The following is a 20172-nucleotide window of genomic DNA, read 5'->3' as shown; positions in this document are numbered from 1 at the left end:
CTTCATACATTAACCACAGGTATGTCAAATGAACCATGGAAATAGGCTCTGTGGTAAAAGAAAGCTGTGCTGCCCTCTAGTGGTCAACGTTCAAAAGTAAAATTGGTGAAACGAACACCTGTTTAAGATAGACTATTGAACCAAGAGCTAACACAGTGTATATTATTTAATGATTAAAGCATGAAAAAAAAAATTCTTATGAGATTTCACAATAATTTTCTGCCTTTTCTTTGACTATTACACACCTCAGGGGCATTTCTCACGCACATCACCACAAAATTCACTTTTATACAAAGTAAATATTCATGGTACTTGCGGCCAGTCTTCCTTTACCAAATAAATATGCAAATAAAACAGATAAATAAAAGAAAAACTTTCCTGTTCGAATTTGTCTCTTATTGAGTGGGGCTCTGTGATTTTCACACTACTCATTGCAGTTGTTCTGTGTGAAATACTGTAAACCTTAGATATTTGTGTGCTCTTAAACATTGCATGCACAAATTACCCAGACATCCATTCTTCCACAGGAGAGGTCAAACATGACCGCAGGGATTGCTTTTCTTCAACAGCTTTAACACATTCATATTTGTGGTATTTGTAATAAAAAAATGTTTGTGACACAAAACCATTTGAATTATTTATGTATTTATTTACTGAAAGAATTTTCAGTATTTCTGCACACACAAGCTCCGTTGAGAGCTCTGTGAATAAGCGTCGTGGGTGATGTCTGTGTAAACTTAAGGTTGCTGAGCCCTGTAAAGTGTATAGGCATTCAGAGCGGCGACATCAATCATGTTATACCAGAGCACCGCGGGCCATCCCTGTGTGCGGCGTTTGCAGGTGTAGTTACCAACCATCTGATCCATTACATCCACGCCTCCTTTCCTCTAATGGTAGAAGAGGATCGCTTCTGGTTTTTTCTTTGAGCTGGTTTCATCTACCGTCCTGCTGTGATGCATTGTGCTAAGCAGCAGAACAGCCTTTCCCTTCTTTCTTACATAGCTGATCAGGGTCATGTCGCCATTGAACCCAAATTCGGTGCTGGGGACCTCTTTGGACCTGGAAGCTTTCATGAGTGGAGGAATGTCCGGCTTGTTCTGTCGCAAAGTTCCCACAATAGTCAGACCCTCCTCCAGGAGATGCTCTGCAGGAGACACGCTGGCGAAGAGGTTGTCAGTGGTGATATTTCGACCTGCGTGTGTCTGAATCCACTGCACAACTGACATAGTGTAAATACAGCTTAGTTGAACATCTGGCAGCTCAATCACATTCATTTTTTACAAAAGCATAAAATGGGACCTTTAGCTACTTTTTCAGTTCGATGTGTGACTTTTTTTTTTTTTGCCACCTGCTGATGCAGTAGCTTGTTGGTCTGATCTGTATCATAAATTGAGTTCCTTTGTCTGGACTCCTGACAGTTTTCCTCCAACTCTCTGCCGCCATCATCTGATCACACGTCCTCCTCAATGCTCGACATCATGCTGTCCGTTGTGTTGGACATGCCACCCTCTGATGCAGTGGCGTGCTGGATGGTGGAGGATGTTGTGACCGGAGGAATTCTGCCCCAGCATACGGTATTCATCCCGAAGGCCTGTTCGTCGTCGTCCTCCGTCTCTTCCATAGAACTCTGCTGTTTGGGCTCTGTGATGTAAATTGGGTACCTTGGTCCACATTGCTTTTCTGGACTGGAGTCCTGACACTTGTGTTTCAACTCTCTGCCATAATTGGAGCACACGTCCTCCTCAGTGCTCGACATCATGCTGTCCGTTGTGTTGGTCAAGTCACCCTCTAGCGCAGCGGCCAGCTGGATGGTGGAGGATGCTGAAACAGGTCTGCCTGAGCACACCATGTATTTCCCAAAGGACTGGTCATTCTCCTCCTCCTCCTCCTCCATGGACGTCTGCAGCTTGAATTCCTCATCTGTTTCGTAAATCGGGCTCCTGAAGATTATGGACAGGTTTTTACTGATCAGCAACATTCATCCCAAACCAGAATAAGACAAGAACCAATGCAGTCAGAGACTGTAACATCCCCGGGACACCCCTGAATTCAAAATTTTACCCCTGACCTACTTGCATAGGTCAAAGATCAAAGCTAGTGCTCTGACCTACTTTCGTAGATCTTAGATTTAACTTGCATCATCAAACATCTGTTAATGGTGTGAACAATCTAATGTTTATGTATTTTATATTTATGTCTTACTTACAGCATGAACCTAACCATGGAAGGCTTGGGGGTGAGCTTTGCCTTTTTGGCTCGAGTTGTGGTCTCGGTCTTTGGTGCTGGCTCAGGGGTCTTGGGAAGGGTAGTCAGAGGAGGTAAGTTCTCAGCCTTTGCAAACAAACAAGCAGAATTCACGGATCAGTCATCGACAATAAAAAAGGAGAAAACTAGCCGACATCTGCATGAGTTGCACGTGTCAACAATGAAATAATGAAATGAGGTGCCGTAGTTAATCTGAGGAGTGCCTCAGATTAGGCAGGGGTGGGGGTGACAATAGGGACGGCGGGAAAGTTTGGGAACTGAGGATCTTGACTTTGATGACTCACTGTTGATTTCTTTGTTGTATGACCACATTTGATGCTCTTCCTCATTTTATCCATCCTCCGCTGCACACCTTTTTCTATAATGGCACACTGCTGCCGGTGGAAAAACTTTCGCTCTGGTAAGCTTGCAAATCTTGAACGTAACTTTGACAAGGCTGCAACAAATTCTACCTTCGTCAGACGAGTCTGACCCTGAGAAGAGGTTGAGGAAACGGAGGTACATTACCGAATTAGCAGCGCATTGAGAATTAACTGTCCTTTTACTCTGTGTTTTATTTATGTCCCCAAACCTTTTAGAATGTGAATGTAAGAATGTGAACTTACAGGCTTGATTCCCAACTTCTCCATCTCCATCAAAAGAACGTCCTCTATTTTTTGCCGAGTGGTCTTTGCCTTTTCCTGCAGAGAAGTGGGAAAAAATTCTAACTTGTTTAAACACATAATAAAATTTGAGTAGCTGGAAATTGATTTTGCAATTTTTTTTAAAAAAATTTTATTCAAATGTATTTAACATATTTTCAATCTATTTCCCTCTTTTTTCATTCAGCATTTGGTTCAGAAATTGTCTGGTTGTCCTACCTGTGGTGCAGTCTTCTCCTTTTTATTGGACTCTTTGAGAGTCCCAGTCTTGGACACATTGAGAGTCCCAGTCTTGGACACATTGAGAGTCCCATTCTTGGACACATTGACAGTTCCAGTCTTGGACACATTGACAGTCGAAGTCTTAGATTTCTTTTTAACAGCCGAATCCCTGACTCCTTTTTTATTTTGCAGAGACACAATCTGCTTCTTCAGATTCCAGTTCTCCAATTTGAGACTTTCATTCTCTTTCAGGAGATCCTCAGTTTTATTGACCTCTATTTCCATTTCCTGCACCCGCAGCTTCCAGCCCTCAAGAACCTTTTCAGCTTTTTGCAGTTGTTGCCGTTTCCTCCTCCGCTCCTTCTTCTCCTCCTCCATACAGCTGTTTGTCACTTCAAGCTCTTTTAAGGCTGATGCCAGCTTCTGCCGCTCCTCCTTCAGATTTTTGATGATATTATCTCGGCAATAGACGAGCCACTCTATTAAGAGTTGGGCCATCTGAAAGAGCTTTATCAGACTCTTTTTGGACAGGAGACACCCCTGGTGACCGTCCACTACCTCCACACTGGTGTAGGTGACAGCGTTGATGTGCTCCTGAAGAGCATCGACATTAACGTGACGCATCACCAGATCTATGTCCACGTCCTCTATTTTACGCAAATCATACCTTTCAGTACGAGGACGGAAATAAAAAGGAACGATGCCTGGTGCTGAAGTAGAAGTGATGTGGTTTGGTAAATAACTGAAACAAAGACCAAAGAGGATAGAAATCATTTAAAATAGACATAGGCCTATTTAGATATGTGTGCCGTCTAAAAACAACAGTAGTCAACCCTAACCCTAACCCTAACTAATGGACAGACGAGCACACAAACACTGTCAATCACAATAAATCAGCCCTTTATAGTGGGATGTAAAAAACTACAAATGACAGATGACAGAACTACAAATGTCAGCACCTGGCAGTTGTGGCTAGTGCGTCAAATCTGAAGCATTTAATGTTTGATGCTGATGTTTAATGGAACATTTTAGATAGGATCCGGTGCCAGTTTGGAGTTTGGGGTGCATCTACTAGCAGCTAGCATTTAGCACAGAAGGGGGAATGCGTGGACACACGTTCGGGGGAAGGAGGATTGCAGGAGGGAGAGAGGGGAAGGGGAATATATGAATGGGAATATATTTTATTTATTTGTGTACAAGTTATGGTCCACATCCCCTCCTGGGGACAAATCCCTATTTAATATTACTACTTAACTCTGAATATCAGCTCACTGATGATCAACCACAAAGTAAAACACAAGCGATACATCCTTTTTGTGTTTCAAAAGTTCAGACTCACCATGACATGGTCATGAGCACAACACTGGTATAATCTATTCAGTCAACAAGTGCCTGTAAAATTGAAGAAAACACGTGCTTTGATTATGTTGACATAAAAGCCTGCACTTTGATGTCAACTGATGACATCTACCGGATTAGGATTACAAGGACTGGTCAAATGGATCAAAGAAACAATGATCAAAAGGAAAAATAAATCCACTTTGACATTGGACTTAATAAAACCGGTGAAATTATGTTGCATCATTTCGAGTTCAGTCGTTCTCGATTATACGTCTGTTTAAAAAATAAATAAATGATAAAATCAACTTTATGTAATTTTACTCGACTTTGTCTCTTTGCCACAAATATTAGAATTGTAAAATCACTAGAAAACCATTATAAGCACATATCATGTTAAATAAGTATAAAAATATATAACGTAAATCTATCTATCTGCCCATCTGCCCATCTACCCATCTATCTACCTATCTATGTGTATGTATATAGATGCCTGTTTGTGTGTATTTGTGTGTATATATACAGTATATACTAGCTGGAACACATGGAAATTCCACAATAAAACAATAATATCAGGCTTCATACCAAACATTTGAAAAATGTATTGGTATTATAAACCAAGTGCACCCATCACAGAGTTCTCCTATAATCAGAGTCAATGAACAACAGATATAGAAAATAGATAAATAAATAAGATAAATGATTTTTTTTTAAATTTAAAAAAATAAAAAGAAACTACGTATTTTTGTATACTGTTTTGAAATTTGCAATTTACAAATTTACACTGGCACAGATGTTGATATTGCACATATTCAGCAGTTTCTGATTTAATTAAGATATTCATCAAATGAATGAGTGATGATGAAATGCAGATAAGTTTGAAACAACACAAAGTACACACGTAACTGATGACACTGACAAAATCATTGTGCCACGTTCATTTGCCACCTGTTTCCACACGTCCTGTGTTAGCAGGTTCTGTCCACCGGAGGGCAGTGAAGAGTCGGACATTCCACCAGCGGCGGTGGGTGAGGAAGTGACTGAATGAAGGGAGGTGGTTCATGGTGGAGGTCATGGAGGTCTCCATCCACCTGTCTCCATCCTGACAGGTGGATGGAGAGTTTTGTCTTTCTACTTTTTTTACTCCTGTGTTTTTGGAAGTCACATCCACAGACATTCAGAGTTCTTTTTTAAAATAAAATTTTTTTCTTAAGTTGTTTTCTTTCTTTTTTTTGCTTGAAATTTTCTATGACATGATTACTGAATGATGAACTGTCTGTAAGGCTTCCTGCTACCTGCTCCTCAGGCAATTGTGAACCACGATGACGTGAACAGCCCATGAAGCAGGTGTGTGTGTGTGTGTGTGTGTGTGTGTGTGTGTGTTTGTGTGTGTGTGTGTGTGTGTGTGTGTGTGTGTGTGTGTGTGGAGGAGGCCGTGTAAACAACACTTATGATTTGTGTCAAGACGAGACGGTGACTCACGATTATTCACACAAATGATGACGGTTGACGTCCATCGACTGCTGATCTGTTAAAAGGTCAAGTGTATTGACAGATTAGTACTGCAGGGTATTATCATGGAATCATAAATGTGTGTGTGTGGGGGGGGGGGGGGGCAGGAAAAAACAAACAAACAAACAGGAGCAAGAAACATGTTAGATTCTAACTTAAGAACCTGACTTAAGATATTACCTAATTCTTCTTCTAGTTCTTTTCTTCTTCTTCTGCTCTGGGTTGCATCAGTTGCATGAGTCACATCCTCTGAAGCGTGAGGAAGTGGGTCGTCTGATGGAGCTCAGTAAGCTTCCAGGAATCCAGCGTGACTCCCCCCCCCCCACTCCTTCCTCTCCCAACTCCCTCCTCTTCCTCCTCCGTGTGGTTGGACACCAGCCTTCGGGATTTCCCACTCGTCCCTTCTGCTTCAGATTGCCACGCGCTCTCAACGCGCTGATTGGACGGTGGAGGACAGAGGTTACCTGTCAGGTTTACCTGTCAGGTGCGGGAGTCTTCTGCTTGATGATTGGCTGGCAGGAGTTAAATGGGCGTGGCGGAGCTCCTCCTTTCCCCCTTTCTGCTCTAAAGCTGCAGCCGAGGCGTGAAAGCAGGACCGTGGAGGTGGAGGTGTGAACCACGCTGGACGTTCGGATCTCCAGCCTCAGGTAGGAGTGGAGTTTAAATGTCTTCTCCTTTTTGAATGGAGCTTCTTCTACGCTTTTCACCGCAGTTTTAAACGAGCATTCCTTCCCAAAACCCACCATCTGCTTTCTGTCTCCGGGAGGTTCTCTTTGCATGAGATTTGCATGCTGCTTGGTTTGTGACCCAAACCTTGTGACACAGATCCGAAGCAATAAGAGACAATTGAACACGCTGGTGACGTCATTTTGAGATTTTCGACAAAGAACCGACTGTAAAATATTCGTAACTCCAGATATTCGAACTTTTTATCCACCCCCCACCCCCCAAAAGACAAAGATAAGCAGCTCGGAAATAATGTTTTCTTCTGCAGGTGTCGTTTATTATCTGGATCTGCCTCAGGCAAATCTCATTCAAATAAACAGAAACATAAATACGCATAACTATTCTTGTACTTGACAATTTATGGATCATTTCCTAAGAATTTAGGGGAAATAATCTAAAGGAAAATTTTTAGATCCATCTGAGCTCAAATTCTATTAATGCTTGCTCCATCTCTCCAGAGTTTTGGGGAAATTGATAAAATAATTAGATTTAATAGTGAGGAAAGTTCCACAAAAAAAAAAACCCTCACAAACATGTCACTGTGAATGAAAATGATTTTTTTTTCCATCCGGATCCGCACCAAACTTAAACGGGTTCTTTCCTGAAACATGACACTCATAGAGGTCATAAAAATAATTTATTCCAGCCTACAGCATAAAAAAAAACAGGCTTTTCTCAATGGGAGAGCAAACCCCATGTGTTAAAGATAATTGTCAAACAAAATAATATTTTAGTTTTGGCTTCTCTTGTGAAATTTTACTGCATTTCTTAAAAAGTGATGAATGTGAAGATTCTTGATATTTTATGGATTCTAAGTTGAGTTTTCTGATATTCTCTAAAACTAAAAGATGAACTCATGAATCCAAAAACTATCAGGAGGTTATATAATACAGGAGGTTATATAATTATGCTGAAAAGCTTAAAAACTCCAGAAATGTCCATGAATTGATAACCATTATTATTCCAAACTAACTGTTGAAGTTGATGAGTCCCAACGGGGGGGCCAACATCCCCACAGGTCGGTCCAGCTGATAGTCGACCTCGTTCCATCCGTCCGTCCGGACGGCGTGTGGCTAACAGAGGGCTGTTACATAGCTGTGTGGTGTGTTCCCTCGCCCCCGGGCTGTGTACCTGTGTGGTGTGTTCCCTTGCCCCCGGGCTGTGTAACTGTTCCCTCGCCCCCGGGCTGTGGAGTTGCAGAAGAGGCGGGCAGGTGGACGCAGGCAGGATGTGTTAAAGTGGGGTTTTTTTGTGCGATGCTGGCCTGTTGGTTGTCTCGTCTGATGGTCGCCACCCTGGGGGTTCATTTAAGGTCACGCAGGGAGCAGATGGTCGATGGTGGCTTGATGTGCTCTATTGACTTGGTGCTGCAGCTAAATGTGCTGTCTGGTTTCAGCTATTGATTTCTTGGAGGGGGGAGTTACTGGTAGGATGTTAATGGGATGGCTGATGATCGAAAGCCTGTGTTTTAACTGCGCATATGTGGGGGGAAAAAAGTGGGATTAGTGCTGGAGCAACTTTACTGGAAGGGCGACTTTTTTTTAGGGCAGCAGGGAAGAAGTGAAATCCAGTTTACAACCGACACTCATTTGCCTGAGCTTTGTTTGCACCTCCTCTCTCAGATCCTCTCACCAGTAAAGATGGCCTCCGCCGCTCCCTTCCGCCGTCAGCACTGGGCCTCCCAGTCGCTGAGGGTCACCGCCAAGGAGCTGTCTATCGTCTCTACCCGAGGGAAAAACAACGCCATCGCCGAGCGCTTCTCCAAGTACGTCTCTCTGCCTCTGGTTTCCACACCAGTTAAATAATTTACCAGCTGCAGCTCGGCAGATAAGTTCCTCTTTATCCGTCTCCTGTACGCCGGATCAGGAATGAGGTCATGGACCGTCTTCACATCACTCAGCTGTTTCAACCTTTTTCTGTAAAAATGTGATCATGACACCCTTTTAAAAAAAATAATAAAGAAAAAAACTATTGACGTGTGCCACTATCCACGGCTTACCTCTTTATCTATGAAACAACCAATGACTATTTGGAAGTTTGTCGCTGCAGTTTCCATGAACGGCCACTAGGGGGTGATGCAGCCCTGCGTATAAGTAGTTATTAGTCTATGGCGTAATTTTATAAATGGTTTTCACATGGGAAATAACACGTTAGGAAACAGACTGTCTCTTATTCAAGTGTGTATGATGAGAATTTAGCAACGTGCTACCTTGAGGTTTAATTTACGGATGCATCACTTCTCTGCTCTGTGTCCTGATGCATTCTGGGACAGGAGCCTCACGGTGCCTTCAGGGACAGGGACCTCCTAAACTGAAAAACTTTTACATATTTTAGGACACAAATTTGTACATTACCGTTAAAATAATGCAAACTTTCATCTCAAACATTAAAACCAGTCAATAAAATCGATTCTCTTCTTTATGAAAAGTGAGACTTCTCAGTTTCAGGTGCGAATCTCAGGTGCATCTAACCTTCTGAGAAGAACAGTAACATTTCGTATAAAATCTCTAGGTTTTCCTCTGCTCTTTAGTCACAGTTTTAGGTGATGCGACCATAAATGTTCTCTGTTCCTGACTTGACTTCCTCTTCTTCCTCCTCAGGTACCAGATGGCAGCAGAAGAAGGTAGTGCAGAGAAGCAGAAAATGGTTGGTACCATCAGTGTGAAATATGTCTGGCATGTGGTCGTGGGTTCACTCCTTTCGCAGGGTGGAAGAAACGTTCCCATCCTGCACTCAAAAGGAAACCTAGATTTGAAAAGTTAGCTGTACGGCCCAAATATTCTTTTGGGATTTTATTACCTGAGCTTTAGAAATGGCTGTGTTTTTAATGAGGTTCTACTTCAGGAACAGTTGTGCCTCACCCTGCTGGTGTTTTAACCTAACGGATAGGAGGGATGGTTTCGCCTCGGGGCTGTTTGGGCATGCAACGCTCCACTGACGTCATCGCTTAATGTTAGTTTTTGGCCAGGCAAGTTATAACATTTTCAACCTGTACCTGCAGACACCCAATAAAACCCAGTGTGGTTTTATTGGCTCTGATTATGAGGCATAAAAAAATTCAAAACAACCACGTAAAATACCTTATAATTGCATTTATAGGAAAAATTCAGCTAAAATGATGAAAAACGGAATTTCTGAAGTTTCCAATACTAACCATAAACCATGTAATTAGAATTGATGTAAAAAAAAAAATTTTGTCACCCTCTTTATGCTGAAATTTTTAAGTATTTTTGAGACGTCACACAGCTTAAAAACATTTATCTTTATGGGTGTAACACTTTTAATTAGTTTGCGTTTTTTGTTGAATAAACATCCATATTTTTTGGCGTAATTTAGTTAAACAGCATTAAATCTTCACCACAGGCTGACAACTGTGTTTTAATTATAGGATGCAGTGTTTATTCAGACCGTACCACTTATTCGAGGTGGAGTTCATAACTGTAACTCGTGTTGGTCCGCATGTTAAAGCGAAAACAAACTGATTAGAGACAGACATCTTGGATATCATCTCTACAGCAGCCAAAATAGTCGAGTCCTATTAGCGTGTGCTGTCATGCATCGGCGGTAACTGGAAGCCTCAGTCCCACCTGATCCGGGGAGGAGGGCTTGTTGGGACGGGATAGAGCGCAGCGGGGAATGTGCAGGTCAGAATGTTTCCTTCCAGTTCCAGGTAGGTGCGTTCTTCTTCTCCTTGAAGGTTATCATTGCAGATGATGACCTTTTCATGCGTTAAATCTATACTATCGATATTCATGGTCCCCCGGGGATGGTTAGACTGCAGGTTGTGTTTGTGAATTTGAGTGAAATTGAATTATTGTGACAACACTTTTGTCATGACTGAAATGTTCAGATTTTTTGTTGGAAAAAAAAAAAACAATATCAGTAAATTTAATTTAAAAAAAAAAAAAACTTGATATAAACCAATTTTTAAAAAATGGCTGACAAAATGAACAGACGGAAAAAAGGATGGGGAGTCTCTCTCAGTATAAATATTATTGCTAAATGCCCAGTCGGGATGGCGACAAAGTCGACCACACCCATTTAGGAGACAGGAAGTGGATGTGTTTGTAACCATTGTAACATGAAGCTTATTTTACTGTTTGATTAGGGCTCTGGTTGGAGTTTAGCCTCTGGGGATGATGAACCATGTTGTGATAGGAGATCTTTTTCTACAGTTCCATATTTCACAATGAATTTTCTTTTTTTATTTGTTTTTCCACTGTGAATGAATTTGTTGTTGGTCCAGAAGTGAAAGTAAAGCGATTCGAGGTGAAGAAAGTTGGTTTTTCCTTCCTGAGAATAAACCCATTGGGGTGAAGTTAGTTCCAGGTTTAGTTTGTTCTTTCTCCTTTCACCTTCGCCTCATTTCCTGAACTTTTTCCTCCCTCTTTCCTCACTGACCGTCTCTGTTTCTGATTTTCTCTCCCTCCCCGCCCCTCACCCCCTTTCACTCCCCCTCGGTTTCCTTCCCTCCCTGTGTTAGGGGGTGGGCTGGTTACTTAATGCGGCTCTGATCGCTTCTCAAGACTCTCACATCTGGGACAGCTTGTAGGGTTTCCAGCCGGTCTGCAGACAGTTAGACACGGAACGCCAGCGGGACAGCCGGGTCTTCAGCCTCTCTCAGGTTTCCAACTCCTTACTTTTATACTTTCTTTCCGGATCGGACACTTTTTGTCCCGTATCCAGCAAATCCAGGTTTTTTAGACGTGCATGCTGAGCGTCTCTTTGTCTTTCCGTGCACTCGGTACCGTTTCCTGACATCAGTCCTTTCTCCACCTCGCTTAGCTGGAACAGTTTGTGTGTGTGTGTGGTCACTTCTTCTATATTTAGTGTTTCAGCATTATTCAGCAGACGTGGCGTCCGTCCAGAATAGATGGAATTCCCAATTTAAACTGATTTGAGAACGCGGCTAGCATCCCTCGGCGTCTTCTCCAGCAAAGCGTTAGGAGTAGTGAGTCATCATGTTCGTGTTGCGGTGGGCAGTTTGCCCTCCAGGCTGTCTTTATGTGCTGACACGCAGTTGGCGTGACGGACTGGAGTTTAGGCCATGAGTCAGCCGGGAGTTGATCAGAATTTCTTTTTTTGATTTTACACAAAACATTTTGTGTAAAAATTTCTCCCAAATGAGAATTTGATGTTTTGTCTCATCTTCACGCTGTCATTTCATTTTCACAAAAAGCAGTTTAAATATCGTGTTTCCGATTTTTATTTCTGTTTTCTTGCCTTTTTTTTTTAACTCAAGTTGTCGGCAGGATGACGTAAAAAAAAAAAGCTACTTGATGGATTTTGGTGAAATCTTCTGGGAGGGTTTGGGCTCCATAAATAAAGGATTTCATTTATGGAATGGCTCCAAATAATAAAAAGGAATTTTTCTTCCTGAGGGTAGCCGGTTCAGTCCTCGCATGTCTCAGAAGAGGCCTTTTATGAATGCCTGTGTGTTATAGACAATTGATTCCTCAAGAAAATGATCATTTGTATTAATCTCCATCTGAACCAAGGTCATTTTCTTTGCAGATTTGTATTGCATTGATTTTTATTTTTTTGCCTGGACACTTTTTTTCCTGAATGCTCGCTTCTCTCTGCAGGTTGCGGAACCTCTACCTTCCTCGCTGTGTGGTGGGAATCTTGGCCTTTTAAAGAAACTTTGGGAACAACAACAGCCGTCCGGTCTCAGAACCCGACCAAAACCCAGATCCCGCAGCCCCACCCTCCAATCAGCCAACCCCAGACCCGCACCTACAGCACCGATCGAAGACGCCCTGAAGACCCCCGCGCTCTCAGGAGACCAGGACATGGAGGTTCAGCCTGAGGTCGGCTCCAACCAGCTGCAATCGGATGGAGCGGAGGATCCGACCGACAAGGAGGCGACCACCGGCAGAGGTCCAGAGGAGCAGGTGGGGGCGGTACCCGACTCCGAGAAGCCCAGCGTTCCCCTCAACAGCCTCAAGATGATGTTCGAGACCGGAGAGAACCTGTTTGACAAGGCAAGTCCTTTCAGTTTGTCCTGCACCACAATGATCTGGCGTTTCCATGACAACAGGTGGTTGGGGGTTGTTTTTTTTAATCGAAGGACAGATGTGCTCAAAAAGTTTCTGACTGTTTAAATTAAAAATGTGATTTGTTCCAGTTGAAGTTAAAAAAAAATTTTTTTTAAAGTCTCCTTGTTCTCAAAGAGGTCAGATCCCTCCAGTGCTGTCATGCTGCAAGTCACATGGTTCGCGCACACACACACACACACACACACACACTCAGCTGACACAACCTCTTCACAATCATCTTGGACTCGAGTCGATTGCTTCGTTTTGCCAGGGGCGGCGGATTGTTTCTCTTCGGACCGTTAAAGTCGACGTTCAGTCATGAGGTGTGTAGAATGTAAAGCCCTCATCCCCGAGGTGTGACGCGTGAACAACGGCCGCGCTGTGTTCCGCCAACACAGCGTCCATTTATGACAGGAAAGGGAACGTCACACACAATTATGAAGCTGTAAGACGCGTCCGGATGCCTCTGTGCTAAAATTAGCAAACCTTATCGATCACGCGCTCTGCATTTTTTATTCTTTTTTTTTCCCCAGCCGTGAAATTGATTGATTATTGAATGCATATCGATGAAACACTCATAGCAGGGACTCCGTTTGTGGCAACATGAACAAAACTTCATGTCCCTGTCCACAGTCCTGAAGAAACCTTCCTTCCTTGAAGCACCTTTTCAGATTTGAGGCTGACAAGGATGTCATAGTAGGTTTAAGCCACGCCCACGTCTAGAAAGGGGCGTGGCTAGTTTAAATCTCTTGAACATAATACACCCAAGAGTTTAGGCAAGAAATTTCTAGGACTCATTTGAATTTATGACCTTAAGTAAGTTGTTTAAAAAGAATATATGTTATAATAGTGGCTTGTAAACAGTATTATAACAAATATCCACCATTCATTGGACTAAAACACAAATTTAACTGAGAAGTTTGGATTTTAGCAGGGGGGGGGTTTGTGTTTGACAGCCTTTATTCTAAGATCACCAGCAGCTGTGAAAGTCGATTTAAGCAAATACATGGGTTTTTTTTAAACATTTCTCTCTTGAGAAAAAGGAACTTTTGAAGAACCAGATCCTAATTTGTCAGATTGAATCATGGGATTTGTTTAGAAGCAGGGTTCTCCAGACGTGTCTGAAACAGACTGTTTTTTTGTTTTTGGTTTGGAGTGCTTCTTGGCAGAAATAAAACCTGTAGCCATAATTATAAAAATATGTTGCCCCATAAAGGCTTTTCTCTCCTCATTGGTGTTCCCGGTGACCTCTGACCTTTCCTGTGAGATCAAGGAGGACTTGTTTGGGGAAGTCCTGGAGCGTCTTATAAGGCTGATACAGTTCTGGAGTTGAGGGGCCTTCACAAAGGCATCCACTGTATAGCTGAGGGTGGGTCTTCTGCTTCTTTTGTTTAGCCCCCCCCCCCCCTTACGGGGCAGATGATGTAATGGTGCAGGCTGGTAGACAGCTGATCTGCCCTCTGAACCTCTTCAGAACGTCTCCCCTCAGGCCTTCAGAGCCACCCCCCACCCCCACCTCATCAATCACCCTGTTGTCCAGCGCTCCTCCTCTCTCCGTACAGTCACTTTTTTTTTTTCTTTTCTTTTAAAGTCACATTCTACTGTCGGTCTCAGCGGCACGGAATCCTCGTTTGTATAAAACAAAATAGGTTTTAGGGGGACGGCGCTAGATGGGTTAGCAGTTAGCATCGGGTAGCAGTCGACTCGCAGAAAATTAAAAAACGAAACCGTCTTCAAATTTGGGAGACGGCATGAAGGAGAGAAACTGACTGGTGAGCCTCAGTATTCTAACATAGCTGTACCCCCCGCCCCCCTCAACCACCCCCCACCACCCAGGGGGCGGGGGAGGCAGACCGTGAGTCATGAGGCGCTCTGAAATTAATTGACCCCCCCACCCTGCCAGCAGCCCGGCCTCTCCCTCCCACGCACTCGCGCCGCCCATCCCTCCCCCCTTTTTACTCCCGACATCAGCCCCCCCCCCCTTTTTTTTTTTTTTGCACCAGCTGCTCCTCCAGCACCCTCCTGTCCCGAAAGACTCCACCCCACATCTCTTAGACTGGAGGGGGTAAAAAAACACACACACACACACGAACAGATGGATTAGGGAGTAACACCACGGCACACTTTGCCTCCCCGTCTCCCATCATCCAACACCTGCTCCCTGTCGCCTCTCCTCCCCCCCCCCCTCACCGCCGCCGCCCCTAACCCATCTCCAGAGGCCCAACCCCACGTCTCCCCTGACAGAAGCCAGACACGGCTGCTCCTCGCTGGATCCGGTCACCTCCTCCGATCTGCCTCCCTTCTGCTCCTCCTTGCTGCTCCTTCTCTCCAGAGGTATCCCCGGCGTCTCCTTCGCTCCTCCGTCTGGTCCTCCTGGTTTTCTTTGTGGGCCTCTGGACTGAGACGCTGCCTACTTTCTGTCTGTTTTGTGTCGACTTGTGCGCCGGATTAACGGCGGCTGAAAGACGTCTTTTGATGCCCGGCGGCGTCTCTTTGTGGGATAACTTTTATCGACGGCGGGACGCAGGTTTGGTCTGTGATTTTGTTTAAAGGCTTTTAAATCATGCTGGGGGGGGGCTTCCTGCCTTGTTTCTTTGTGCTGGGGGTGATGAATGTAGGAACGAGTTGTCATGCTGCTTGTGAGGTGGAAAATCAGAACCATATCAGCTGTAAAATCTTTGTCTCGTCTGCTGATCCGGGTCCGTTTCACCCCCCCCCCGGTCGGTTCCTGAAATCCTCCTCACTGCTGACTGTTTACACCCCCCCCCTTACAAACCGGTCTCAGAAAACCCCATCCCCTCCAAATCTGCACCTCCTGTTCACCCACAGTAGGTCAGACCACTGCTGAGGGTAGATAATCCCCCCTCCACCACCACCAACACCCCCCCTGGGGTAGATCCGTCATTATCGGGATGGTTTCTTTTGTTGGGATTTTTCTGTTCCTCTAATTCCCGTCACAAACCCACTTCCTGTCTGAGTCACGGCCGCAAACGGGAACATGGGTCGTGTCATCAAACACATGTTTTAAATAAGAGTGAGTCAAAACTGATTCAGACTCGCTCTCTGATGACATCATCTGATCGTCCGATCAAAAAGTTTGGCGACATCAGGCGTTAACAATCTGCTTCATTCTAACAACGGTTTTAATCTGAATATTTTAACACAATCTTTAGTCTTTTTGGGAACGGACTGATTCAACCTGGGTGTGTTTCAGATTGAGTCCAGGTGAAATCTGTGTAATCCGTCCTCACAGGACCTGACAAAGGAAGGCCTTTTGTGGTTGGGCTGACCTGACTGTGAGTGGGGTGGGTGTTTTAGGGTGGGGGGGGGGTCTAACCGTGGAGAACGCAGCCAGTCAGTCAGGTTCTCCGATAGAGCTTCCAGGTGTGGAAAGGAAGGAAGTTTTACTGGAAAGCCGACAGACGATCAGTTTAGTTTTGGTTTGTCTGGCGGCTCCTGACAGACGGTCTGTCTGAGGCGCCGTCCCTCTGAGCTCATAAGGGGATTAAAGTGGTTTGGACGAACACACACACACACACACACACACACACACACACCTCCTTTACCTTTGTGACTCTCATCTCTGCATTGGACTCTCCAGCCCGTTGGGTTTGAGCATGTGAGCATCAGATGTCCAGTTTTCACGACTCGCTGAAGCTGCTTTTCATTCGTTGTTTTTGTCTTTGTTTTCTCCACGTCTGACCGTCTGTCTGATCTTTTTGGTTTTTGTTTTTTTTCTTCAGGCATCCAAAGAGCAAACGAGTCCAGGGAGTCCAGCCCACATGGAGCAGCTAGAAGGTACCGTTTATTACCTCATGTAAACACGTCGGTTTGGTTGTGCAAGAATGGTGTGAGATCTTTTAAATTTGATGCAAGATGTTCTCCCTGAGAGTTTCCACATCGGTCTTTAGTTGAATCAGAGGATTGGATTTCCAACTGATTGCGACGTCGTAAATAACACTCCTAAGTACGCCTCTTCAAACCAGATTAGCTTTGAGCGCTAAAGAAAATGACTTTCAGGAGTAAATATGGACACAACCTCGTATTTTTGGACTCTGGACGCCCGTTATTCTACACTGAAAAGCTAGAATCACACGTGTCGGTTTGAACTGCTTTTTTTTTTTTTTTTAAAGCTAAATGCTCAAATGTTTTGGAGATGACTCCTAGAACGCCGTCATGTGAATTCACCGATTCACTGGTGAATTGATTCGTGCTGCGTTTGGCTTTAAAAAATAATCCAAACCCGGTTTTGACGGAACCAAACTGATTTGATCGATGGGATCTGAGGTTTGATTTCTAATCTTGTCTCCCTGGTGTTTTGTTCAGATGGAACTCTGGCGGAGTCCACCCCCCTCCGGGACAGGATGGCTCTCTACCAAGCTGCCGTGTCCAAACAGGAAGTCACTCCCGCCTCGGGCAGCGTGAGTGTCAATCATCCTCCGGTGACTTCCTGTTGCTTCCGGTTCAACCAGTCAGCATTAAAGTGAACATAAAGGACCAAAACCAGGATCCATCACTCTGATTGGTCCAGATATGTTAATCCTATGATTGGCTGATGATTATTGATCCGTTATGAAACAGTTGGGACATTCAAACGTTTGCTGCTGCTGATGATGATGATTGGGTCATCATAAAGGAGCTCTGAGTTAATCCAGGTGTTTGTCTCTCAGGGCGATCAGCTGGACGGCTTCTGTGGGAAGCAGAAGGAGAACGTTCCTCCATGCTCTCTGGACATGGTGAGGACCAAACTGCTTCTTCATGCTGCGCATCATCAAAACTTCATTTAGATGAGATGATAAGCTATCTGATGCTTCGGGCGGCGGTGGAATTTTTTTGCTGTGTGGTTCATCTGTTCAGCCTGTCACAGATGTCACGCCTTCTCTTCTGTTTTTTGTTCCAGAGCCCAGAGTCCGAAACAAATGGAAGGAAGATTTTTATCCCAGAGAGCAACGGTAATTAAATTTCCAAATGTACAAACCAATGAAGAGACCATAGAAGTTCGTATTCTAGGGTCCTGAGCCTTTATGTCCATTTTCCATGGAAATGGCTCCATCTAGTCCAAAGATATTTAAATCAATCAGTTCCTTAAAGATGTTTCACTTTTCATCCAAGAGGCTTCTTCAGATAAACTTTCAAGTCCAGTGGATTAATTTAAACTTGGGATAACCATGACCTGTTTGACTGAGAACCTTAACAAGTGGCTCCATCTAGTGGTCATAAGGCGTCACTATCTTTTCTCTTCTCCACAGGTTCAGCCACCCCTCCATCCTCCAATCAGAGGGACTCCCAGTCCAGGACCCCCAGGGTGAGTTTTTTTTTTGCTTTCGGGTTCTTCTTTTATCTTCTTTTGTATAATCTTAATAAATTACCATTAGTTTCTTTATACAAATTTGTGGTTCTGTTTACAGGATCAATGGTATCATCTGTTTCTATCACTCTTTTTTGCGTCTCACCTCTTTAAATCCTGCCGTCTTGATTGGTTTCTGCTGCAGAACTTCCGGCTTCCCGTCAGGGAGACCTGTGTGTCGTGTCTGAAGACGGTGTATCCTCTGGAGAGGCTGGTGGCCAACCAGCAGGTCTACCACAGCTCCTGCTTCCGCTGCTCGCACTGCAGCACCAAACTGAGGTACCAACACACCGGGGTGGGGGTCGGGGGTGCTCCAGATCGACTCCCCCTGAGCGTCAGATATTTCTAACTTCACCTTCTCTGTTTGTCCTCCACCCAGTTTGGGGAACTACGCCTCCCTGCACAACAGCGTCTACTGCAAGCCTCACTTCTGCCAGCTCTTCAAGGCCAAGGGCAACTACGACGAGGGCTTCGGCCACCGCCCCCACAAAGAGCTGTGGGAGAGCAGAGGGGAAGGTGGGGAGACGCCCCCCCAGACGAAGCCAAAGGTCCAGAGCCCGGAGGGGAACAGCCCCACAGTGGAGGACTCCCCGTTGGCTAAAGTCAACGTCCTGATGGCCACCATGGAGGCTCTGGGTCAGGGGTCGTCGGAGAAGGCTGACAGACCCACCGAGACCCGCCGGCTGAAGATCTCCTGGCCGCCGCGAACAGAGCAGGAGGACACCAGCGTTCGCGGTGGAGCCACGACAGCCACAGACGGGGGCTCTGCCATCAAGCCCATCCGACCCAAGTGGCCCCCAGAGGACGACTCCCCCTCTTCGGCTCCTGAAGCCAGAGAGGCACCGTGCCTTCGCCGGAGCTCCTCGCTGAAGGAGCGCAGCTTGCCCTTCACCCTGTCAGAACCAGCCAGCGACACGCCCCCCGAGACCAGGAAACAGAGCCCGCCCCCTCCCGCCCAAGAGCAGGAGCTCAGCCCCGACCCCCCCAGCATGGAGCTGCAGCACCAGTCATCAGACGGCCAGTCACCCACTGAAGACAGCTGTGTGGACGTTCACACCAGCTCAGGAGAGGAGGAGGAGGAGGAGGAGATGAAGAGTGAAAACATCCTGGAGAAACCTCCCAGCCAGGAGAAAGATGACGCTCTGGATGAACCCAAACAGGAGGAAGAGGAAGAGGAGGAGAGGATGGAGGAGGAAGAGGTAGAGGGAGGTGCCTTGGAGGAGCAGACACCCAGCAACATGTCGTCCCATGAAGGAGACTTGGAAGCCAGCCGGTCGTCTCAGGATGTGGGCTTCTGGGACAGCGAGGAGGCGGATGAAAAGGAGGAGGAGGCGCTGTCGGTGGAGGAGATGATCAAACGAAACCGATATTACGAGGAGGAGGAGGAAGAGGAAGACTTGTAAACTGAGTTTGGCCAATCAGAGGACACTTTTGCAAACTTCTCGTCATTCCTTTTTCTTACTAGATATTTTCTTCTTCTGCTCTCGAGTTGCTGCGGCGGTCCGGAGTGGATCCGACTGGACCAAACTCTGTGCCTCTTTTGACCTTTAAAAGACTGTTAGAACGTTTTTAAATGCACCGTATTTGAAACGATGCCCTTTCTAATGCATATTTTTAGAACAAAGACGTCTGGAAGGTTACGACACCCAACAGGATCCATTTTTACATCTGTTCCTTCAACCTTCATTGAACTGTAATCTGGATTATGGTCACAACACCACGAATGTAGCTTTGATCACTTTTATCAAGATGTCTTTAGGTTTTAAAAATAATGGAGTCAGGATGGTTAGTTTGGATCTTTTTCAGTTGCCATTCTTTGTGCATTTTAGATGTTAATCACTTTTGTTTTATTTGTAATAAATGGATCTGGAAACTTTTTAAACCAGGGGACCAATTATCCTGTATTGCTACCGATTAAATAAATTTATGTAAAAAATTATCAATGTGGTTTTTATTTAAACTGAATCCCTGCATTAGACTGTTTGTGCTCTAATGATGCGTTCATGTACCGTTGGAAAACTCATGAATGCTGTCAAAATTAATCCAACTTGAAATATCAAATAGCGATCTTCTTGCCTCATCT

At 44.8% G+C, this 20172-nt stretch overlaps 2 protein-coding genes across 3 annotated transcripts; one reads left to right on the top strand and one right to left on the bottom strand.

Annotated features, from left to right (window-relative positions):
* Nucleotides 1–723: 723 nt before the first annotated feature.
* Nucleotides 724–6724, bottom strand: LOC137601894 (cilium assembly protein DZIP1-like). The gene is made up of 6 exons (XM_068324365.1): nucleotides 6456–6724; nucleotides 3126–3795; nucleotides 2871–2945; nucleotides 2550–2738; nucleotides 2207–2331; nucleotides 724–1940 (listed from the first exon to the last, which is right to left on the bottom strand). The coding sequence occupies exons 1-6, from the start codon at nucleotides 6722–6724 to the stop codon at nucleotides 1451–1453; spliced, it is 1818 nt and encodes a 605-aa protein (XP_068180466.1). The 3' UTR covers nucleotides 724–1450.
* On the top strand, nucleotides 6414–20028 carry lima1a (LIM domain and actin binding 1a). Of its 2 annotated transcripts, XM_068325536.1 has the most exons (11): nucleotides 6414–6625; nucleotides 8327–8469; nucleotides 9305–9350; nucleotides 12290–12688; nucleotides 16486–16540; nucleotides 17069–17163; nucleotides 17413–17478; nucleotides 17643–17694; nucleotides 17992–18047; nucleotides 18235–18368; nucleotides 18469–20028. In XM_068325536.1, the coding sequence occupies exons 2-11, from the start codon at nucleotides 8345–8347 to the stop codon at nucleotides 19490–19492; spliced, it is 2052 nt and encodes a 683-aa protein (XP_068181637.1). In that variant the 5' UTR covers nucleotides 6414–6625; nucleotides 8327–8344; the 3' UTR covers nucleotides 19493–20028. The 2 variants fall into 2 exon arrangements, with proteins under 2 accessions (XP_068181637.1, XP_068181645.1); XM_068325544.1 differs by lacking the exons at nucleotides 6414–6625; nucleotides 8327–8469; nucleotides 9305–9350 and adding an exon at nucleotides 11171–11328.
* Nucleotides 20029–20172: the final 144 nt, after the last annotated feature.

Source organism: Antennarius striatus, chromosome 2 (genome assembly GCF_040054535.1).
Source record: "Antennarius striatus isolate MH-2024 chromosome 2, ASM4005453v1, whole genome shotgun sequence".
NCBI lineage: Eukaryota > Metazoa > Chordata > Actinopteri > Lophiiformes > Antennariidae > Antennarius > Antennarius striatus.
This window is presented reverse-complemented; position numbering and strand designations above follow the sequence as displayed.

Excerpts from the sequence above, each read along its gene's own strand:
- lima1a (XM_068325536.1), top strand. The coding sequence starts at position 8,345 with ATGGCCTCCGCCGCTCCCTTCCGCCGTCAGCACTGGGCCTCCCAGTCG. Across the intron at positions 17,479-17,642 it reads CTCCATGCTCTCTGGACATG|AGCCCAGAGTCCGAAACAAA; the intron begins GTGAGGACCAAA and ends TTTTTGTTCCAG. Across the intron at positions 17,695-17,991 it reads TTTTATCCCAGAGAGCAACG|GTTCAGCCACCCCTCCATCC; the intron begins GTAATTAAATTT and ends TCTTCTCCACAG.
- LOC137601894 (XM_068324365.1), bottom strand. The coding sequence starts at position 6,724 with ATGGTGGGTTTTGGGAAGGAATGCTCGTTTAAAACTGCGGTGAAAAGC. Across the intron at positions 2,946-3,125 it reads AGGAGAAGACTGCACCACAG|GAAAAGGCAAAGACCACTCG; the intron begins GTAGGACAACCA and ends ACTTCTCTGCAG. Across the intron at positions 2,332-2,549 it reads ATACAACAAAGAAATCAACA|GCTGAGAACTTACCTCCTCT; the intron begins GTGAGTCATCAA and ends TTGTTTGCAAAG.